The sequence below is a fragment of the Taudactylus pleione genome, unplaced genomic scaffold, assembly GCF_031769625.1.
Source record: "Taudactylus pleione unplaced genomic scaffold, aTauple2 ptg000265l, whole genome shotgun sequence".
In the NCBI taxonomy this organism is placed as follows: Eukaryota; Metazoa; Chordata; class Amphibia; order Anura; family Myobatrachidae; genus Taudactylus; species Taudactylus pleione.
Window position 1 is genome coordinate 7,827,380 of NW_028284667.1, and position 22,818 is coordinate 7,850,197.

Sequence of the window (22,818 nt, forward strand, 5' to 3'; positions counted from 1 at the left end):
CCGCTTCTCTGCAAAGAGCCAACCCCCTGGCCGCTCCCTAAGCTGTCAAGACCATCGCGACCATCGGGGCTTGCGACGAGACTCTTGTGGTAAGGTCTCGTCTGCCGCAAGCCCCAGTGAGCTTTCGGCTCTAATAGAGCCTTCACCACTGACATCACGAGTGATGTCAATGGGGCCGCCACCAAACGGCAGGCGTTCCTTCGGGAACGCCTCCGTTTGGCCAGCCACCCCCCCACCCCGCCTACAAAACGGTGCGAGCTGTCGATCACCATCGAAAGCCGCCCCTTTTATAGTGAGACCCGGAGCGACAGAATTTCTCTCTCGCTCCGGGGCTTGCGCATGCACAGTGCGGCCGCTGCGCGTGCGCAGGCCCTCAACATCGACCCGCTTGCGAGCACTCAGCGCTTGCGACCGGGTCTGAATGAGGCCCTGTGTCTGACAATCACAGCACCTATTATTGGAGCACATTTGTGGTAAAGAAAGGAACTTATGTAATCCCCTTTTTATTCCTCTCGCTTAAAGCTATGCATGCTGGCAGGTACAAGGCTCATATTCTAGTACTGCATTTAGATTAGAAATGTGCGCTAGGCCACTTGTTGTAGCTTTTACAGTATCTGTCTTTTGCAAGTTGCTAAATAAAAGCAAATGTGTTGGTTGCTGTCTACTGCTGAGCTTAAGTGCAGATGATCAAATTAGTCCTGTTATCCTAGTTCTTAGATCCACTGGCAGTGGTAGTACTAGTAACACTCCTAAATTGTTTTTACAGAAAAAATACCAACTTGCCAAAATATAAGCAAGAAAAAATGTAAATAAAAAGACCCCAGTGTGTACTACCTTCCCCATGTGGCTGGTGAATAGAGCTTATAACTAACTCTTATTTGTTTTATTTTTAGAGGACACCACTGTGTTCAGTCCTTCGCCAAAGTCAGAGTATGATGCATTGGGAAAAAACAGATACATAGGTAAGGATTTACAATTGTTCTTTTAATCAGAAGAAGAATTACTGTTCCAGTTGTTAGAATTTGTTTATTTATAAGAAACCTTAGATGCTACATATTCACAAAGCCATTTACATGTGGACTGATCCTCCTATTTGGCTCTTTCATTCTCTTATTTAGTGGGCAGTTTGACAGATTACCTGGGGACCTGATAATGTAGCCAGGCAATCAGATACTGGACGATAGCATTCATCTGTGACCTGCATACGATGACTCTTGCTGGTTTTTGGGCTATACACAAAATGTTATTTTGTCAATGTACCTTCCCACAAACACACACACACACACGACGTCAAAATCATGGACTCTCCGATTGTCCTAGGCCTCTGGGCAATTTTATAACACTTCTACATAGCAGCTGCATACACATACTGTACACAGCGGTGGCGGAATTAGCATACAACTCTGAATCAGGCCCATAATCGACTATAGTGAGTATATGGTCAACATTAAAAAACTAAAGTAAGAGCATAAATCAAGTAGCCTGGAGGACACAGAGTATTTCAGACTGATAACGATAATACAGGCGCTCCAACCTCTTATGGCAACAAAGAAAACAAAAGTGACAAAACTAATAGTATAAAATAATTATTAAGTCTATTAAAGTAGTGTGCTTTCGTAATCCTCTTAATGGAATATAGTATTCTTTATATAGAGTATATTTTTGTGTTGAAATTTTAACATACTGTGATAAGATATACGGTAGTTATTTTTCATATATATATATAAAATTGTGCTACAGTCTGGGTACTGGACAGTCTTTATGCCATGGACGTGCTGGTGGACCAATCATACTGTAATCAACTCGTGACAGTCAGATATTGCACTTCACATGCCACATTATCAACCAGTATCCAGGCTGTTTCATTCAGTGTCTCTCTTACTGTATATCCGATTCTGGTAGAAGGCTAACTTTTCCCCATTTAGGGCCAAATGTAATAGGGTGAGTGTTTAGAAAATGTGAGAGTTTAGCAGTAAAACTATCACACTAATACATTGATCGCGTTGTATTTTCAATACAGGAAACACTTGGATGAGAGTTTACATCTTGAGGGTTTTTTAAGTCTGAAAAACATGCAAGTTTGCATGTTCTGTGACCTTATTACATTGGCTGAGTTTAAAAATGTGACAGTTTTCTCTCACATTTTCTAAACTCTCACCCTATTACATTTGGCCCTCAGAGTTTAATGTGACACATGCTGTTGTGATTATATGTGTATGTGTACTTCCTATATTTAATTTCACAATATTAAAATTTGAATGCACTAATGTATTCTTTCCTTTTGTTTGGGCTTAAAAATGAGCTTATTCTGGAGGATAATAAAGGGTTTAAAAAGACAAAGAAAATACATTCTAGTCTATACACCTTTGCCATATATAATTGATAAGTATGTCTGTGAGAATGTAGGTAAAAAATTCAAAGTCATTTTTTGCAGTTGCCTCTACTAAGTGCAAGCACGAGAGGGGAATTGGTCTATTTATCTAACATATATATGGATGCACAAAGAATACTTGTAAGATCTTTTGCATGTTATAATATATCTTTGAAAAATAACTTTCATCACAATGGGTGTTACTGGTTTTGGCTATATTATGCCATGTACACTTTTTTCAATGTTAAATTATCAACAAAAGAAGATATATCCTGGATATAAAGAATTAAGTTTTACAATGAAAAAGAAGAATAGTGGATTATATAACTTTTATTTCCATTTTGGTACTTATTGCTTTTGTGCTGTTTGTTTTGTCACAGTGGTGGGAGCATCTACACTCGTTTATAATTATCAGTCTAATACAGGGGTTGGGCATGAAAGACCCCCACCCCGGTGCCTAAACCTAACCTCCCTCCCTAATGCCTAAACCTAAGCTCCCCCTCCCCGCACCCTAATCCAAATACTCCCGGTGCCTAACCCTCCCCCTAATGCCTAACCCCGCTAGCTAACGTTAACCTACCCCTAACACCTCGATACTTACCTTCGGGATGCCGACGGTCAGGGTACTGACCTGTCGGGATTTCGGCAGCGGTATTTGGACCGTCGGCATCCTGCATGCCGGGATGCCGACTACATCCCCTGTATTTATGGTACAGTGGCACAGTTAGGTAAAAGAAGGGCAGCACTCTTTGCACTGCTATTTTTGTATGTATCACTGTGGGTACTTGCTAAATCTTATATTGCTCTAGAAGCACTTTTAATCCATTGGCCAAACAACATCCAGTGTTGCTTTTACCCTTTTTATTATTCTGTAACTACATGCATTTAATTACTTATAGATAATTTCTATTAAACTAAGCTATATTGTGATCTCATAGGAATAGAATTCATAAACATGTGTGAAGCAAATGGGTAAAAGACCAGTTACTATGTAGTGACTTCAAGTAAGATATTGTCCTGTCAGTTTTGTTCTACTGTCATGTTAATCTTTCTGTTATTGTTTTGCAGCCCCACATGTAGTGTACATGCCCAAGGAAGATAAGGTTCCCTGTTCCATCACGGACTCTCTCCAACACTTCCCTACAGAAGAGAGCACTAACCAGGAAATTGTCAATGCTCCCCAGAATCCCCCTTCCAATCTCACGGTGGTGACTGTAGAGGGGTGTCCATCCTTTGTTATATTAGATTGGAAGCAGCCAGGCAATGACACAGTTACTGGTTAGTAAAACAGTCATGTTTTATTTGTGTAAACTGGAACAGAGATATTCTGTGCTTATTATACAAAAAAAGTGACATACATTTTTCTCTCTGCTCATGGGAGGATAACAGTATATATTCTCTGTTATTAAAAGCATGGGCGTAATTACCATAGGTGCAAGGGGTTCAGCTGCTATGGACCCAGAGCTGATGGGTTCCCATCTTCCTTGTCAAAGTTACATGTGTTAAATACATTTTTCACCTTTAGCTATGGAGCCTTCAAATACCTAGTTACGCCCCTGAGTAAAAATGTACTTGAAAGACATTAAAATAAGCTAAATTAGACCCTTGACAGTTAGATGACAATAGTGTATAACAGAAATATTAAGAGGACATAATACAGAAAATAAATATTTTTCTGAGAAACTATTTTTTTTTTAATAGTGGCTTTGTCAAAACATTGCTTGGTAACTCAAGCTTACTGTGTGATTCCATCCCCACTTTCCTGATTTTTTTTTTAAGGATGGTTCTAGTTATACCACCAGCAATGTTGTGGCCTAGAAAATTGAGGACATGTCCGCGTGGATTTAAGGTGATCTAGGTGGAGGGGGGCATGCCTGGGTGGATTGGACGTGTGATCTGAGCAGACTGGACGTGTGAATTGGGCGGATTCAGTTATGCCTATGTGAATGGACGTTTGAGCAGACAATATCACTAATGAATACACTACACAAAACAGGACCCAGGACAGTTCCTGATCTGAGATACTCCAATGGTTACTGGCGCTTGATCTAAGATACACCATTGACTACAATAGTCTGCTTCCTAACCTTTAGTGATTTCTATCCAATTATTTTCAGTTTCTGAAATAATTCATTGTGCCTGCTTACCATGATTACCTCTAAGTGATCTACTGATCTGTTACTTATGCTACAACTAAAATCCACTAATTTTGTTTGATCTATCAGCTGCAGACCTGTGCTGCTTTGGTCTTTGTATTTTACAGTATTTGACATTACTTGATAAAAAATTCTATTCCATTAATGTACCTACTATTACAGTCAGGTGCATAAATATTGGGACTGACAGAATTTTCATATTTTGGCCTCTATTCACCACCACAATGGCTTTGAAATGAAACAAACAATATGTGCTTTAACTACAGACTTTCAGTTTATTTTGAAGGTAATTACATCGAAATCAGGTGAACGATGTAGGAATTACAACGGTTTCTACATGTGCCTCCCACTTTTTAAGGGGCCAAAAGTAATGGGACTATCAACTCAAAAGCTATTTCATGGACAGGTGTGGGCTATTCCCTCGTTATTTTATTATCAATTAAGCAGGTAAAAGGTCTGGAGTTGATTGTAGGTGTGACATTTGCATTTGGAATCAGTTGCTGTCGACTCTCAATATGAGATCCAAAGAGCTGTCACTATCAGTGAAGCAAGCCATCATTAGGCTGAAAAATCAAAACAAACCCATCAGAGAGATAGCAAAAACAATAGGTGTGTCCAAATTAACTGTTTGGAACATTCTTAAAAAGAAAGAAAGCATCGGAGAGCTCAGCAACACCAAAAGACCCGGAAGACCACAAAAAACAACTGTGGTGGATGACAGAAGAATTATTTCCCTGGTGAAGAAAAACCCCTTCACAACAGTTGGCCAAATCAAGAACACTCTCCAGGAGGTAGGTGTATATGTGTCAAAGTCGACAATCAAGAGAAGACTTCACAAGAGTGAATATAGAGGGTTCACCACAAGATGTAAACCATTGGTGAGACACAAAAACAGGAAGACCAGATTAGAGTTTGCCAAACAACATCTAAAAAAACCATTACAGTTCTGGAACAACATCCTATGGACAGATGAGACAAAGATCAACTTGTACCAGAGTGATGGGAAGAGAAGAGTATGGGGAAGGAAAGGAACTGCTCATGATCCAAAACATACCACCTCATCAGTGAAGCGTGGTGGTAGTGTCATGGCGTGGGCATGTATGGCTGCCAATGGAACTGGTTCCCTTGTATTTATTGATGATGTGACTGCTGACAAAAGCAGCAGAATTAATTCTGAAGTGTTTCGGGCAATATTATATACTCATATTCAGTCAAATGCTTCAGAACTCATTGGACGGCGCTTCACAGTGTAGATTGACAATGACCCGATGCATACTGCAAAAGCAACCAAAGAGTTTTTTAAGACTAAAAAGTGGAATGTTATGCAATGGCCAAGTCAATCCCCTGACCTGAATCCGATTGAGCATGCATTTCACTTGATGAAGACAAAACTGAAGGGAAAATGCCCCAAGAACAAGCAGGAACTGAAGACATTTGCAGTAGAGGCCTGGCAGAGCATCACCAGGGATGAAACCCAGCTTCTGGTGATGTCTATGCGTTCCAGACTTCAGGCTGTAATTGCCTGCAAAGGATTTGCAACAAAGTATTAAAAAGTGAAAGTTAGATTTAGGATTGTTTAGTTTGTCCCATTACTTTTGGCCACTTAAAAAGTGGGAGGCACATATAGAAACCGTTGTAATTCCTACACCGTTCACCTGATTTGGATGTAATTACCCTCAAATTAAATCTGAAAGTCTGCAGTTAAAGCACATCTTGTATGTTTCATTTCAAAGCCATTGTGGTGGTGAATAGAGGCCAAAATATGAAAATTCTGTCAATGTCCCAATATTTATGCACCTGACTGTATTGGCCTCATATGCCTATAGTCATATTTATTTACCTACTCCTTTTTTCGCATAGTGGAACTATTTTTTACATTCTCCAATTGTCTGAAATTTCACCTTTCAGCCACAATGAATTATAACATTTGGCTTATGGTGCTGCACACAAAACTCTTAGTTATTTACCACTGTGAGATGTATATATTTCAGACTCATTGACTTCTACTTTAATGTGACTTAATGTGACTTCAAGTAAAGCTGCCCATACACGGTGCGATATGCACCTTGCGACATGACGGGGGATCCGATGACCGACATACATTGCATCCCCAGATCAAATGAACCTGCAGTAAGATCTGGAGGTGGGATGTATGACGCCACAGGTGCACGCACTGGCCGATATCATGCCCATACACGGTACGATTTAGCAGCGAAATCGTACCAATACGTTGGATCGGCTGCTATATCGCACCTTGTATGGGCACCTTAACTCTACGACATTGTAATCGTGCAGTTGTTTGTCAGTCTGTGATATGCCTACACTGAACGAGCAGTCATTCAGTGTAGGAACATCAATCATTTCCTAACATGATGGACCTGACGTTATCGTCAGGTTGTACAACATTTTTGCCCGATGATAGATGACCAGCGGGAGCATGCATCGCTGGTCGTTTTAGACATTTTAGTGAGCGATTTGCAAACGATTAATGAACGATATATTAGCCTTACTTACTGATTGTGTATTGATTCTTTTTCGTGTTCTCTTGTGTGTTCAGGCTTTTTAGGTTAGCTTTATATGATTTTTTTTCATCCTGTAATTAAGTATGTCTGTAGTTTTAGTGCAGTTTTCATAGCACTTATAATTTATTTAACATTGCAAGTAGCTTTATTAAAATTTTAGTCTGTAGTTCTCTCAATATGTGTTAAAAAATACAAAACCTATAGGTAAAATAGCCTAAGGGGTGTACAAGAGAGAATGCGGTCCTATGGATCAGTGGTAGGAGGAAGAACTGTTGTAAGATGTGTTCAACATCTAGCAGACAGCTCCCAATGTGCTGATTTGCTGATAGTGCGTGACAGTTATTTGTGTTACACTATAAACAATTGGTGGCAAAGGAGCAGTTCGCTAGATGTGACTGACAGCAGCCAAAGGACCTACCCAACCCTCAATTAACAAGAACAGTGAGCATATCTTTGCTGGTGTAGTTGCACTTGCTATCAGATTAGGTAGTCTATGGTGCACTTGGCACTAGATTGGGGAGACTACTATGCAGTAGTGACCAGCCACCAAACTGATATGACTTCTGTAGGCTAGTTATCAGACTGCAAGGTCTGCTATGTACACTATACAGTATGGGCAGGACTGATATATTTTACCCACTAAATTGGTCAAAGTCTTTATAATGGCTGCCATGTGCGGTCCTATTTATAAGGTATGAGGTGACACTAAGGCTCGTATTCAATATGGGGCGAAAAGTCAGAGGTCTGGACTCTCCCAGGGCTGCAGGCTCATTTTTTTGAGCCTGCACCCCTAAACCCCAATTCTGCACTTTTTTTCGCCATGTATTACATGGAGAAAAGTTATCCCCGTTTTTTTTTTTTAAATTGAATATGCGGAACTGGGGTAGGTTAATGTCATTACAATTGTCCTCGCCAACTAATTCACATCTAAATTCTACTTCCTTCAGATGTATGTCATGGAATGTTGCAGGGCTAAATTCAATTATTAAGAGACGTAAGGTTTTAAGTCATCTAAAACGCTTTCACCCGGAAATTATAATGATTCAGGAAGCACATTGGTTAAAGAGTGCTAATTCCACTTTAAAAAGCCCTTGGATACAGGAATGCATGTCTGCCTCATATTGTAAGAAAAAACGTTGGGTAGCTATTTTATTTAGCAAGCATCTGGTCTATGCTATCACAAACACGCTGGCAGACCCTGGGGGCAGGTTTCTTTTGGTTCATGTCACAATCCAAGGTGAACGCTTTACACTCCTCAACATATATGCACCGAATTTCCCTAATTTCAAGTCATCTAAAACGCTTTCACCCGGAAATTATAATGATTCAGGAAGCACATTGGTTAAAGAGTGCTAATTCCACTTTAAAAAGCCCTTGGATACAGGAATGCATGTCTGCCTCATATTGTAAGAAAAAACGTTGGTTAGCTATTTTATTTAGCAAGCATCTGGTCTATGCTATCACAAACACGCTGGCAGACCCTGGGGGCAGGTTTCTTTTGGTTCATGTCACAATCCAAGGTGAACGCTTTACAGTCCTCAACATATATGCACCGAATTTCCCTAATTTCTCCTTTTATAAGGATATTTCTAATATACTTATGAAACATGACACACCTAACCTTATAATTGGCGGAGATTTTAATTCATTACATAACAGTATTCTGGACCACTCTAATCCACCGAATAGACCCTTCTCTGTTCTCAGCATGCCCTGATCGATGCTTGGAGACTCCAGAATGCTTCTAGTCATGAATTTACTTTTCATTCTAGAGTACATGACTCCTTTACGAGAGTCGACTATATTCTAATTGCAGAAAACCTATTCTCCCGCGTAGTACAGACTTTTATCGACAACATTATAATTTCTGACCATGTCCCTATTGTTTTAGATGTGATGCGTCGTACTCCTCTAAACACTTCCTGCCTTTGGATCTTCCCTTCCTTCCTTTCACAAAATGAAGATTTTCAAAAATACCTGAAAACCAAATGGCATGAATACGTAGATGATAATATCGGCCACTGGGATGACCCAGTATTATTCTGGGAAGCGTCAAAGGCAGTAATGAGGGGTCATGTCATATCTTACGTAGCAAAGTGTAATAAGGATCATAAGGAAAAATTACGCCTTTTAAATAGCAAATTGCATACTTCTTATAAACGATATTTGTCCTTTACAACGGCTGAAAATAGAACCCTTTACCTTCAAAATAAACAAGTTTTGGAGGCTTTCTTATTGCAGGAGGCTAGACTTAGGACAGACTTTACTAAAAATCACTATTTTTGCTGGGGAGGCAAGACAGGTAAACTTTTAGCGTTTATGGCCAATTAACAAAAGAAAAGACATTACATTACTAGTCTTTACGATCCTGCAACAGGAGCAACCATTACCTCTCAGTCTGACATATCAAAACTTTTGGAAGTATATTTCCAAAACTTATATGCAACCGAATCACCTAACTTAGAAAATGCAAGACATTTTCTTAACGAGACCGTGTTACCAAAGCTGTCCACCCAGCAGAGGAAATGTTTAGAAGATGATATCACAGAGGAGGAGGTTATCATGGCTATTGACTCGCTTAAATTGAATAAATCACCTGGCCCTGATGGCTTTACAGCAAATTATTATAAAATATTAAAAAACAAATTTGCACCTACTCTTACTAATCTTTTGCAACAAATTTATTCAGATAACATTGCTTATCCCTCATTTAACGAGGCAATGACAATCTTGATACCTAAGCCAGATAGGGACACCTCCTTGTTATCTTCATATAGACCCATCACTTTGCTTAATCAGGACTATAAAATCTTGGCAAAAATTATGTCGATCAGGCTACACAATATTATGCCGACACTCCTCACCCCTCATCAACTTGGATTCACAAAGGGTCATCATCCTGTATTGGCTATTCACTCAGCAATTGCAGTTTTGGCCTCCTCCCCAGCGGGTCAGAGATCTTCCACTATTCTGTTGAGTTTGGACGCCGAGAAGGCCTTTGACAAAATTTTATGGGAATATCTGTTCCTAGTTCTGGATTCCAGGGAATATGGGACGACGTTTATAAACATGATCAAATATCTTTATTTGAATCTGCGTACGAGGTTACTTGTCAATGGCCTTCTCTGTAACACAGTACACATGTTTAGAGGTACGAGACAGGGATGTCCGCTCTCACCCCTCTTATTTAATCTAGCACTTGACCTGCTGATTCGTGTTCTTCAGAGCTGGTCGCTGTTGCGCGGAGCTTTTATTGGAGAATACGAGTTAAAACTTATGGCTTTTGCGGATGATCTTCTCCTTTTCATATCGAATCCAGAAATAAGTTTGACCTCCTTATTTGAAAAATTGGAACAATTTGGCCATATTTCCGGATTTACAATAAACTTTGCCAAATACGGCATTAGCCTTGGGTAACAGACCTTTTAGACCTGGAGACAATTTAGGAGGGTTGAGATGGGCGTCGCCTAGTATACCTTATTTGGGTATGCAACTTCCCAAAAATATTCATAATTTATACTCTGAACATTACTTTGATAATGAATAAAGTTTTTATGGAAATGGAAAGCTGGCAACATTTTCAGCTTTCATACTTATAAATCTAATCTAATCTAATAAAAATGATAATTTTTCCTAAACTGTTATACCCTCTACAGGTCCTCCCGATACTTCTCACTGTAACTGTCATAAAAAAGATAGATGCTGCATTTCGGAAATTTATCTGGAATAACAAAAAAACAAAACTTAGTTTGAAAATTCTTCAACGCACTAAGGAAGAGGGAGGAATTAAATTTCCCCATACTCTTCTTTATAATCAAGCTGCAATCTGTAGATACATCCAAGATTGGATTCTACATAGAAACCATTTTGCTCACTATGAATTAGAGAGACAGTTCCTACCTGGTTTGGACCTGGTTTATTTCTTACATATGCCCAAGCATGATATACCTGCTTGATAACCCCCTCCTGATGTCAGCGTGGTCAACATGGCATTCAGTGCGTAACAGATTTAAACTCCACGCTTCTTACTCATTACATCTCCCTCTGCTGGGAAACAATGACTTTTAGAATGGGTCTGCCACACACCCCTTCTGAAGATGGGATTCACTGGGCCTCCGAACAGTTAGACATTTCACTAATTCTTCGCTTAAGCGTCCCTTAACGTTTGAACAGGCATACGCACAATACGATTTTCTCCAATCCTGTAACTTGGCTTTTCTACAGGCACAATACTATACCAGTAGAGTCTTCTCTTTTTTGTCTCCCTTGGATTGGCATATTAAGCTAGATACTGCCTTTTTGTCCACTGGTGATCCGTATAAAACTATTATCACTTTTCTACAGCTTATTAAGAGTTCCTTATTTTACGGGTACATTCTCTACAGGTATTGCTAAGTGACAGGCATGTTTTCCAAATCTAACGGAAGCTAATATTTTATGCACTTTACAATATTCCCTCCGTACATTGACAGCTACAACCTATAGAGAAATGTTTTACAGGCTATTTTATAGGGGATATCTTTCTCCTACATGTTGTCATCTTATCGGTATCACAACCTCCTCAGCGTGTCCAAAATGTGCCCAATTAGAGGCATCTTTGTATCACTGCTTATGGGATTGCAGAGTCATTAAGAAGTTTTGGATCAAAGTGAAGCAATATGTGCTTGCAGACCTAATTAATTATCTTCCATTAACACCAGAATGGGCAGTGTTTTGATATATTCCAGGAATAATTAGGGTTTCTAAGGGATGTAGAAAACTATTATTAATTATCTCGGCTGTAGCTAAAAAATGTATCCTGCAACAATGGGTTACTCCTACCCCTCCTTCATTAACTATGTTCAAAGAGAAATTATTCTATATTTTCAAAATGGATTGGGTCGACTCCTCTCTCAATAAAGAAAAGAAAACAGAACAATTCTTCTCAATTTGGGAGAGCTTTATTGATACTTTAAATCCTGAGATTAAAAAACAAATACAAAAATGTTTCAAATCAACACAATGGTACAAAACTAGACTGCTCCTACAAGATCCCCCAATAAATTACGCTTAATAAATAAAAAAAAAAGGGATCAAGAAAAACAAAGTAGAAAGAGAATGAGGCTGGGAGTGCATGGCTCATATCCCCCTTCCCATCTTATCCCCTCTTTCTTTGTTTCTTTTTCCTTGCAGTCATTTTTTCAAAACCACAAGTGAGTTGTAGTTTTTTATGTTATGAATGTGACATACTCTTGTGATATATTTGCTTGTGTATCATAATTTATCTGATGACTTCAATAAAAAAAATTAAAAAAAATAAATAAATTGAATATGGGGATAATTGAAATAGGCGAAAATGACCTCATCGGACTTTTCGCCTTTAATTGAATATGGCCCTAAGATTTCTGATGCTGTTCTGATAAATTGACAGTAATTTAATTGAGCAGGCGATATTGTAATTGTACTTCTTATTTGTTGTTCACATTCTTATATCAGCATTTGAAAACAAGTCCAGAACTCTCTGTTGGGCAGGTACATATGTGCCTGGTAATCACAGCAGCCAGCCAGACGCCATACATACTCCACTTCTTTGGCTATACTTGTAAGCTTGTTTCACAACTTCAGTTTGATTATTTAACATATGATAGAACTTTTAATTGCCCATTAATTTGGCTGAAATGAAAAAATGTCCTTCGGAAAATAGCCTTAAAGTAACAGGATCCATTTAATAACAGCCAAGTGATTTACATAAAATTATTTCTTTGCATTGCACTATATTCTTTCATCATTTGGATGCACTATAAATTCATACAACAGGACCCAGTGGATTAAAGTGGTAGTATAGACCAGGCTTTTAATATACTGTATGCTTTAAAGAATAAATATGATCTACAGTAGTACAGGTATTTTGTTTCATTATGTATATATCCATGAGATGAAAGCAAATATAATTTTTTTCTAAAACAATAAAAGAACACATGTATTTACAGCATATTGTGTGAAAGGCTTTCATAATATATAGCACAGCTTCACATATATTGTGATGATGTGAGACTTTTTAATTAAATATGGAACTTTGAAAGAGGATGATTTGCCTTATTTCCCACTTATGAAATGCTTGTAATTTTACTTCAGTATACCATAGTAACATCTTACAAAAAGGTCTAAGAACACTGAAGCAGCAAACTTTGTGAAAACCAAAACTTGTGTAATTCTCAAAACTTTTGGCCACGGCTGTACACTTGTACTACCCGGTGGCAGTGTGTTTGTTTGGCAGCCAATGAGAGTCAGACAGACTCTCATTGGCTGATGCGCACACTGCCGCAGCCGGGCTGGAGCTCACTTATGAGCTCCATCTTCTGGGCTCCCGCAGTGGGTTATGGGAGAGACGTCATGACGTCTCTCCCAAAATGCAGAGCGTGCCGGCCAAGTAGGACGGAGGAGCAGATGACGGCGGGCGCTGGAGCGGGGATTCAGGTAAGTGTTTTGTTTTTGTTTACACGTCTGTATCTCTGTCTGGCACTGCTGGGGGGGGACTACTACGGGGGCACTATATAAGGGGCACTGCATTGGAGGGACCATTATTGGGGGCACTGCATAGGGGGGATTACTACTGGGGGCATTATATAAGGGGCACTGCATAGGAGGGACCACTACTGGGGACACTGCATAGGAGGGACTACTACTGGGGGCATTATATAAGGGGCACTGCATGGGGGAACCACTACTGGGGGCACTGCATAGGGTGGGACCCACTACTGAAAGCACTATATAAGGGGCCAGGGGCGGATTGGAAAATGAAAGAGGCCCTGGAAAAAACTGTGAAAGTGGCACTTGGTGCGCATGCCAAAAAAGTGGGTGTGGCCTCGTGTAAAGGTGTGTGGCCTAATGCGAAACACCATGCCCGCAAGCCACTCCCCCTGTTTTAGTCATGCTGGGGGCTTGCCTACCGCTCCAGGAGCTTATGGGTATGCCCACAGTCCCTCTCTCCAGTGAATAAGCACAGCGAGCATGTGAATGAGTATTTTCTTACCTATATGATTTCTCTGCAACGGGGAATCTCTGAAGAAATTGATCCTCCCTGGACAGTGTCTTGAGTTGGTATTTGCTATTCATGCACGAGATCCCATGGTCTGGAAGCCGCCTGTATGTGTCCCAGTAAAATCATGCAACACAGGTTCAACCAGATAATAAATGTGGGTTTCCCATATCAAACAATTTTATATTAATAAAATATATTTGCTCCTTTGGTACCATTTGCATCAGAATATGGTTTCATTATAATTGTTATCTTACTGAAGATTACTGTGCCCCAGTGTTTTCTTCTAATAGTATCAGCGTTCCGACCATCCTATATGTGTGTCTCCAGCACCACCGCCTTGGTGTGTCTCCAACCTATCCCCTCTCGTGTGTTTCTTCAGTGCTATCTCCCTGCGTCCCTCCAGTGCCACCCCCAATTCTCTCCGGCACCATCCACCCATAGTGCCATCCTCCTGTGTCTCCCGAGCTCCATCATCCTGCGTCTCAGTGGCGTCGTCCTGACCTAGGTCAGAATAGCCCTTCTTTCTCACACACAGATCATCTCCCTTTAGCACAGAATACACCCCATCCCCACAGATAGATCAAACCCCCCTTCCCCCAGACAGATCATCTCCCCCACCCCTAATGTAGCAGACCCCCATCCCCAGACAGATCATCTCCCCTGCCCTTAGTATAGCAGACCCAACATCCCCCAGACAGATCATCATCTCCACCCCTAGTATAGCAGACCCCCTTCCCACAGACAGATCATCTCCCCCGCCCTTAGTATAGCAGACCCACCCCTCCTCCAGACAGATAATCTCCCCCACCCCTAATGTAGCAGACCCCCTTCCCCAGACAGATCATCATCTCCCTCACCCTTAGTATAGCAGATCCCCCCTCCCCCAGACAGATCACCATCTCCCCCGCCCCTAATATAGCAGACCACCCCCTCTCCACAGACAGATCATCTCCCCCCGCCCCTAGTATAGCAGACCCCCTCCCACACAGACAGATCATCATCTCCCCCGCCCCTAATATAGCAGACCCCCCCTCCCCTAGACAGATCTTTATCTCCCCCACCGCTAATATAGCAGACCACCCTCCCCCACAGACAGATCATCATCTCCCCCACCCCTAGTATAGCAGAGCACCCCCTCCCCACAGACAGATCATCTCCCCCACCCCTAATATAGCAGACCCCCCCTCCCCCAGACAGATCATCTCCCCCGCCCCTAATATAGCAGACTCCCCCTCCCCCACAGCAGATTATCATCTCCCCCACCCCTAGTATATCAGACCCCCCCTCCCCCACAGACAGATCATCACCCCCTAGACTGCAGCCAGACCCGATTGTCTCCTCTCCACTCTGCCCCCTGTGAAATTAAACTTAAACATGACACTTCACAGCCTGGGGAGGGGAGAGTGGAGAGGATGTGATCAGGCTGACAGACTGCTCTGACGGCCCCCCATCCCCGCTGCAACTTACCCTCACCGCGGCCACGCTGTCACCGGTGGTCCTGCACCACTTCACCTCACTCCTCGATGACGCCGACTGTACTCTGGGTAGGGCTTTAATAGGCTGCTGGTCACTGGCCTCTCTTCTCGCGAGAGAGGCTCAGGCGCGGCAAGGCAGTACTGACAGGCAGCCGGGCTGCTTGTGTAAAACACACAGGAGCCGGCTGGGTGACACGAATTGGGGGGCGGAGCCTCAAATAACAAGCGGCCCCGCAACCAATCGACCCACCGGGATTTTCCCCGCAAAAAGTAATGCCCAATCCGCCGCTGTAAGGGGCACTGCATAGCGGGGACCACTACTGGGGGGACTATATTAGGGTCACTACTGGAGGCACTGCTTAGAAGGCCACTATTGGGGGCACTGCATAGGGGGGATTACTACTGGGGGCACTGTATTAGGGGCACGGCATAGGGGGACCACTATGGGGGCATTGTATAAAGGGCACTACTGGGAGCACTGCATAGGGGGTACCACTACTGGGGGCACTGTATAAGGGGCACTGCATAGGGGGACCACTATGGGGGTCATTGTATAAAGGGCACTACTGGGAGCATTGCATGGGGGGTACCACTACTGGGGGCACTGTATAAGGGGCACTGCATAGTAGAACCACTATGGGGGGCATTGTATAAAGGGCACAACTGGGAGCACTGGATAGGGGGGACCACTACTGAGGGCACTGCATAGGGGGATCACTACTAGCGGCACTGTATAAGGGGAATTACTGGGGGCACTGTATAAGTGTTACTACCGGGGGCACTGTATAAGGGGCACTGCTGAGGACTCTGTATAAGTGGCACTACTGGGGACACTGCATAAGGGGCACTGTATAAGGGTGCACTACTGGGAGCACTGTATAAGGGACACTGTGTAGGTGCACTACTACAGGGGTCACTGCATAAGGGGACATTGCATAAGGGTCACTACTACAGTGGGCATTGCATGAGGGGCACTACTACTTGGGGCATTAAGGTGCATATGGAATGGAAAGGAATGCTCCCAGAGTGATGACAAACGGTCATGTGTCATGTTACCATGCCCCCATTTTCCAGTGGCCACGTCCCTTGTGGCATGTGACCACTCCCACTTTTTCGACCTACTTAGTGGGGCGCTCCATTTTTTAACTTGCCCTGGCTCCAAATACCCTAATTATGCCACTGATTTTGTTTGGTATCGCAGTTACCCTCATCGGCAGCATCCTCCTCTTGTTGCTGGCATGCTGCAGCGGCGGGCTGCTATGTCATGCACATGCATGACATCCAGTCTGCACATGCATATGACACTTTCATGGAACCTGGCAATGCCTGCAAGGCTTCTGCTGGGTGCCCATATGGGGACCATATTTCTCTCGAAATCTATAGATTTCAGTGACAGACAGTGGTAATCTTCCTTTAGCGCTGTTTGTTAAATACTAAGAAAAGGACGTAACTCCTTTAGCAAGTTCTAAAGGAGTTATGTCTCAATGTTAAATGGGTATCTAAGTGTGATATTTTCCACTGGACTGCTATATGTGGTATGGCTGACATACTGAATTATTCAGTTATTGAAGTGTTCTTCATTTTCTGTAAACTGTCTTGCAAGTATGATTGTGGGACACTTTGGGAAATATACTGCCAGAACAGCCAAGATGCGTTTTGCCATCTTGGACCAAAATAGTGATATAATGGGATGGCTGATGTGCCGTAAAATTCTTAGTTCCACACTGCCCTAAAAATCAGCTACTTGACATACATGTCACTCATTCAGTGTTTTAGGCACGTGTGTCTAGTGGTAATGCCGGCCCTGCAAAACTGGAACTCATGGGAGTAATATCATTTCTTACCCTTACAATTTAAACACCATAAAGTCAGGTGTACTGTGAAAACAAGTTATTACATGATAAATATATATAGTTATTTTATTCTTTTTGCAGAATATAAAGTTGTTTCAAAAGAAAATGGGGGATCTCCTGGAAAAGATCAGTCAATCTTGACCACTAATCAGACACATTCTACAGTGGAAAACTTAAAACCAGATACAAGGTAAGTACAAGACACGGTGTAAGCAACATTTCTTATCTGTCTCCGTGTGAACCTACCTCTCTGCTCACCTAAAGGTGTTAAGAAATGGAAAATGGCTTCTTCTTTCTGAACGTAGCAAGCTTCATTCATGAAGTGTGAAATGGCTGCGATAAAGTGCGCAATCCAAAAGACACAATAAAGATGACATAATGCTCTGTGATGTCCGAAATGTTCTGCCACAACACAGTGGGGACGTTTGGAATGCCAGCACCTCACTGTCACCATTACACATTTTTGCTCAAACCCCATAGGAAAATGGGCAGTGTTGCTGTACCATGGTTCGTGCACAGCCGAACATTGCAATTTCACATAGCTGAGAGTGAATTCCTTCCACCTATTATGTGAGATGGAAATAAGGTAGATGGTCTTAAGTCGGTACATGGGTTTTAAAAAGAATTTTGAAACATTTGGTGCAAAGGAATTTTAAACTTGCAATCTGAGATATCATCAAAATAGAATGAAAATTGAGTTGAAATGAAATATTTAAAACTAGGGCTTGAAGAATTCATATTAGTATAAATATTCTATTAATGCAATATATCAGGCTCTGTTTACAACTGCATTTCTGAATGGTTGATTTGATTTCTTCAAACTTTTGAGTATTTGAAATTACATGAAGGACACATATCTAATGGCTTGGTGAGTTTTTTTTTTAGTACTGTTCAAAAATACTGTGATGTTATCATCATACATTGGTCACCTGTTCAATTCCAGGATATTCTTTCAGAACTAAAAAAATCAGTGGACAGTTTCGCCAGTTATGTAAAAATGTTGCTCTTTAACCACTGTTTCTCCATCACAAATTAGAGTTCTGTAGAAAAATACTACGTAATTGAATAGGAACTAGATCCTATCTTGTAAATATTTTATACACATTTTCCCTAATGGCTACATTAATTAAGGATTTTGTTTAGTTGTAATTATCTGTAAGGTTAATTTAATAGTTGTAGAAGGAAACTGACCTGTTCCAAGAGAAATAAGATTGCTGGAGGATGAAATGTGCAGACAGGAACCTGGAATTTGTGAAGATAGTAATAAAAGATGCATGGTTCCGGTGCTCTTCCACCAGTTTCAAATAAAAGCATCGATCTAAAAGTATTACATCCAAAGTGTCTACCAAGGATTTATAGAAAAAATACAATAGTGTACACCAGTGGTTCCCAAACTTTTTTGAGTCACGGCGCCCTTGTGCATCAGCATTGTTTTCATGGCACCCCTAAGCCAAAAGTTTGTTATTGAGAAATTCAAAGAAAAATGTAGTGAAGTAGTACAGTGAAGTTAATTGTGCTGACCTGTCATCCTTAGATTTGGTTATATAGTGGTGGACAGGTTTGTGCTTCTTTTTGTGCACATATTTAAATTACATTGATCATAAAGAATTTGATTTGGTGCTGACCACCAACCCGAGGCACCTCTGCAAGTATCCTGTAGCACCCCACGGTGCCGCGGCGCACAGTTTGGGAACCACTGGTGTACACTGTATATGTACTTAAATTAAAAAAGTGCAGTTGTACTCACCCTTCATTGAGCTTTACACGCCTTGGGTAATTCTTACACCAATGCCCGACGGTGGATGGATGCTGTCCTGAAGTACTACTGTTGTCCAATCCTTTGGGAGTTCCAGGTGCTCAGGAAGGGTTTAGATACACTTGACATAGTGTGTACCATAAATGCAGAAGTGTAGTTTCAATACCAATTCATGAATGGTGATCACCTTGTTAAACTTAGATATACGCTTTGGACATTTATTTGAAATCCCATTAATGTCTTTAAAGACCGGCTTCACACTATTCTTTCACAAATAAATTCTAATGCATTAAAGATGCTTTGTCATGATTTTATGACAAAGCCGACAAGGCTAAATTCGTACTTGCCAACAAGCTAATAAAAAAAATTTCATGTGGTTTGATTCATAAAATTAAAAATATGACACCTCACCATCACTTATTATCCTAATTAATATGTACAGGAATTTAACAATTTCTGTGAAATCTTTAATTTACCCAAGCCCATGTCAAATCATCACAGCTCCCAACCCGATCATCTCAGATTTTCATGAAATTTGGTAGGATGATAGACGGTATAAAGTAATTTTCATAAGTAAAATTTTAGCCCTCCTTGTTTCACGGTGTTCATGCAACAGGGTTGCAAACATAATAAAAAATTTATGCTTGCAAGGTCATCTAAAACGAATCATAACTTTGCTTCTAATTGTGGTAGAATTTTCATGTTGGTCTTGTTTTGAAGCTAAGGGTCCAGAGTTTTATATTTAAATATTGACTTTTACATTTCAAGGTCACTTGATGTGATCTCAGGCTTGCCGACTTTCTGGCTGCCCCTTCCGGGAGGGAGCAGCCAGATCGGCATCACAGGGGGGGGCATAGCCAGTACAAGGAGGCGGGGCTGGCTGGGCGATGTGTATTTGTGGGTGGGGCCACATGGTCATGTCATTTTGGCCCCGCCCCTGCTACACAATGCCGATATTATAGGCATTGTGGAGCAGGGGGCGGGGCCAGAATGACGTGATCCAGTGTGAATCACGTCACTGGCCCCTCCGCTGCGGGGGTTTAAAAGGTAATTGCGGGAGGGATAGGAGGATTACCTCTCTTCCCGGGAGGTCGGGAGCGGCACCTGATTTTCGGCAGGCTCCCGACCAAATCTGGAGGGTAGGCAAGTATGTGTGATCTTTGACCTTGAATATCTAAAAAAGTGTATGTTTCTTCTTTTGTACATACAGTATGTTATACACTTAAATATAATCTCTCTTTGGTATAAGTTTCATTTTGGGAAGCGTTTGGGAACAGTAGTAAAAAAATATTAAGTATGGCAGTTCAACCCTTCTTGCATGAACCATGTAACTGGCAAGTTTAGACTTGTCTTGTAGTGTCTCTCTCTGTGTTCTAGGGATGGTCACCAGTGGTTTTCCATCAATGGTCACCATCTGTGATAACCATTGATGGTACAATTACAATCTATAGTGAACCATCGATGGCTTACACCACTCGGTCTGGCTGCAGCTTCTGCATTGAGAACTAGTGATACCAGACATGCTTGCCTCTGGGAGGGGGCAGCCAAGTCGCATAGGCGGCGGGCTAGAGATATTACCCGGCATTAGAAGCAGAGAAGGGGGTATGAACATGTTACAGCATCATTTTGGTCCCGCTACACGATGCAGAGATTGCCGACATTGTGAAGCAGGAGGCGGGACCATGATGATGCGATTCGGCGTGTGCAGGTGTTTGTGTGGGAGCTGCAAGGGGGTCCGGGGAGAGGGGTAGGCAGCTGGGTGGGAGACTTGCCTGCTTTTCCAGGGGTCCAGGAGCACCATCCGATTTTCATGACGCTCCCAGCCGCTACAGTAGAGTAGGCAAGTATAATACAAGGGCCTAAGACAGTTTATCTCAGAGGTTCCCAAACTCAGTCCTCAGGGCACCCTAACAGTCCAGGTTTTAAGGATATTCATGCTAAACCACAGGTGACTTAGTTAGTACCTAAGTCATTTTGATTTAACCACCTGTGCTCAACCATGGATATCTCTAAAACCTGAACTGTTGGGGTGCCTTGAGGACCGCGTTTTGGAACCACTGGTTTATTTAATACAGTTTATCAGTGAAAATAGTAGTAGTTTCATCAAAAGCGTGACAAATGGATAAGAAGTACATTAGGGCTCAGTGCCAATACCCATTTGATATTATAGGACATAGCAGCAGTAGAAAACAATTAAGGAAGATGCTACCATGGATAATTAAAACACAGCCACGTGTCAAAGTGATCAAATGAATTGTGATAACTGTAGGAAACAAATTAAAAGGGATTCTTTAACTGCTAAGGAAGGACCAAGCACATGAATTTATGAGGAAAGTGACACAGAAATGGCAACATGCAGGACTGAATCAGCTTGGCAGCCATTAAATGAAAGTTTAAGCAGTGTGGGAGCATCACCTATCAAGAGGAAAAGAATGAAAGAAGAAAACGTGCAAAATGAAAGCTGTAAAAATTGCAAAAGGAAGGATATATGCCATATTCCAGCTGAGGAACCTGTGCCTGATAATTGTTTTCTACTCCTGCTGTGTCCTTCACTATGAAATGGGTTACAGCACTGAGGGCCTGATTCAGACCCAGACACTAAGCCGTGATCGCTTGCTATGGGCGATTGTCGCCCGTCTGCGCATGCGTCAATATGCGATTGCGCGAGTCACTCACTGTGCTCGGGAATTGTGCGCTCGTAGTACACAGACTGGACACTACTTTGATTGACAGTGCCGTTTATGGGTGGTAACGGGAAGGTGCTTGTGAACAGGAGAGTGGTGCTGTGAACACAGGCGTGTCTGGGCGTCAAAATGGCATTTAATGGGCGTCCATAATTAGCATGGAAGCGTCATTGTACACATCACCTGATTAGTTTTCAGCATGCAGTGATCGCAGTGCTTGCCGCGGTGTAGAGTCTACCTTAAGGGCTGCGTGCATCTCCGATGGTTCTTGATGGTACTGATTAATCATATACTTCCTGGAGATGACGTGTGCTAAGAAACAAAAGTGGGCGTCTTTACACCAATGTGCGTTCACTCTGCCGTCGCTCTCTAAGACATAGGGGGCGTCCTTATGCCTGGCAGTGTGATCGTGGAATGTGCATACCCGGCCCCTGACGGCAGCGAAAGTGCGCTGCGTTGCATCCGGGTCTGAATTGCCCCCTGAGTCTTAATGACGCTCTTGATCAAACTACCACTATTCACTGATAAACTGTATTAGGTAAACCTTATTAGTCCCTTCTATCACTAGATCTCAATGTAGAAGCTGCAGCCAGTCTGAGAAGAACACAGTAGGGATGGCCATTTAAACATCAATAGTTTACAAATATTGATGGTTTACTACCGATGGACGATGGTTTTTGTCATCAATGGCAAAGTGGAACCGAATGGTTTTTTTCTGCTCATGACACAGAATTTAGCCCCGCCCCCTCACTGTCCACTAAGCCCTGTCCCCTGTTTTTTAATTGGCCCTTGGATTGACAGACACACGGCAGCGGTGGCCATCAAGTGATGCAAACCATCGATGGTTCCCCATAGACTGATATTGTGCCATCGATGATGCCATCGATGAACACAGAGAGAAACACTACAAGACAAGTCTAAATTTGCCAGTTGCATGGTTAGTGCAAGAAGGGTTGAACTGCTGTACTTAATATTTCTTT

The 22,818-nt window shown here is 41.9% G+C and overlaps 1 protein-coding gene across 8 annotated transcripts in view; it reads left to right on the forward strand.

The window, feature by feature from the left end:
* Positions 1–22,818, forward strand: part of ABI3BP (ABI family member 3 binding protein) — a 515,514-nt gene that overhangs the window by 426,694 nt on the left and 66,002 nt on the right. For all 8 annotated transcript variants that reach the window (XM_088481142.1, XM_088481145.1, XM_088481144.1 and 5 more), the window contains 3 exons: positions 894–962; positions 3,440–3,649; positions 17,480–17,588. In XM_088481142.1, the coding sequence (XP_088337268.1) occupies positions 894–962; positions 3,440–3,649; positions 17,480–17,588 (388 nt within the window). The remainder of the gene's footprint in view (positions 1–893; positions 963–3,439; positions 3,650–17,479; positions 17,589–22,818) is intronic.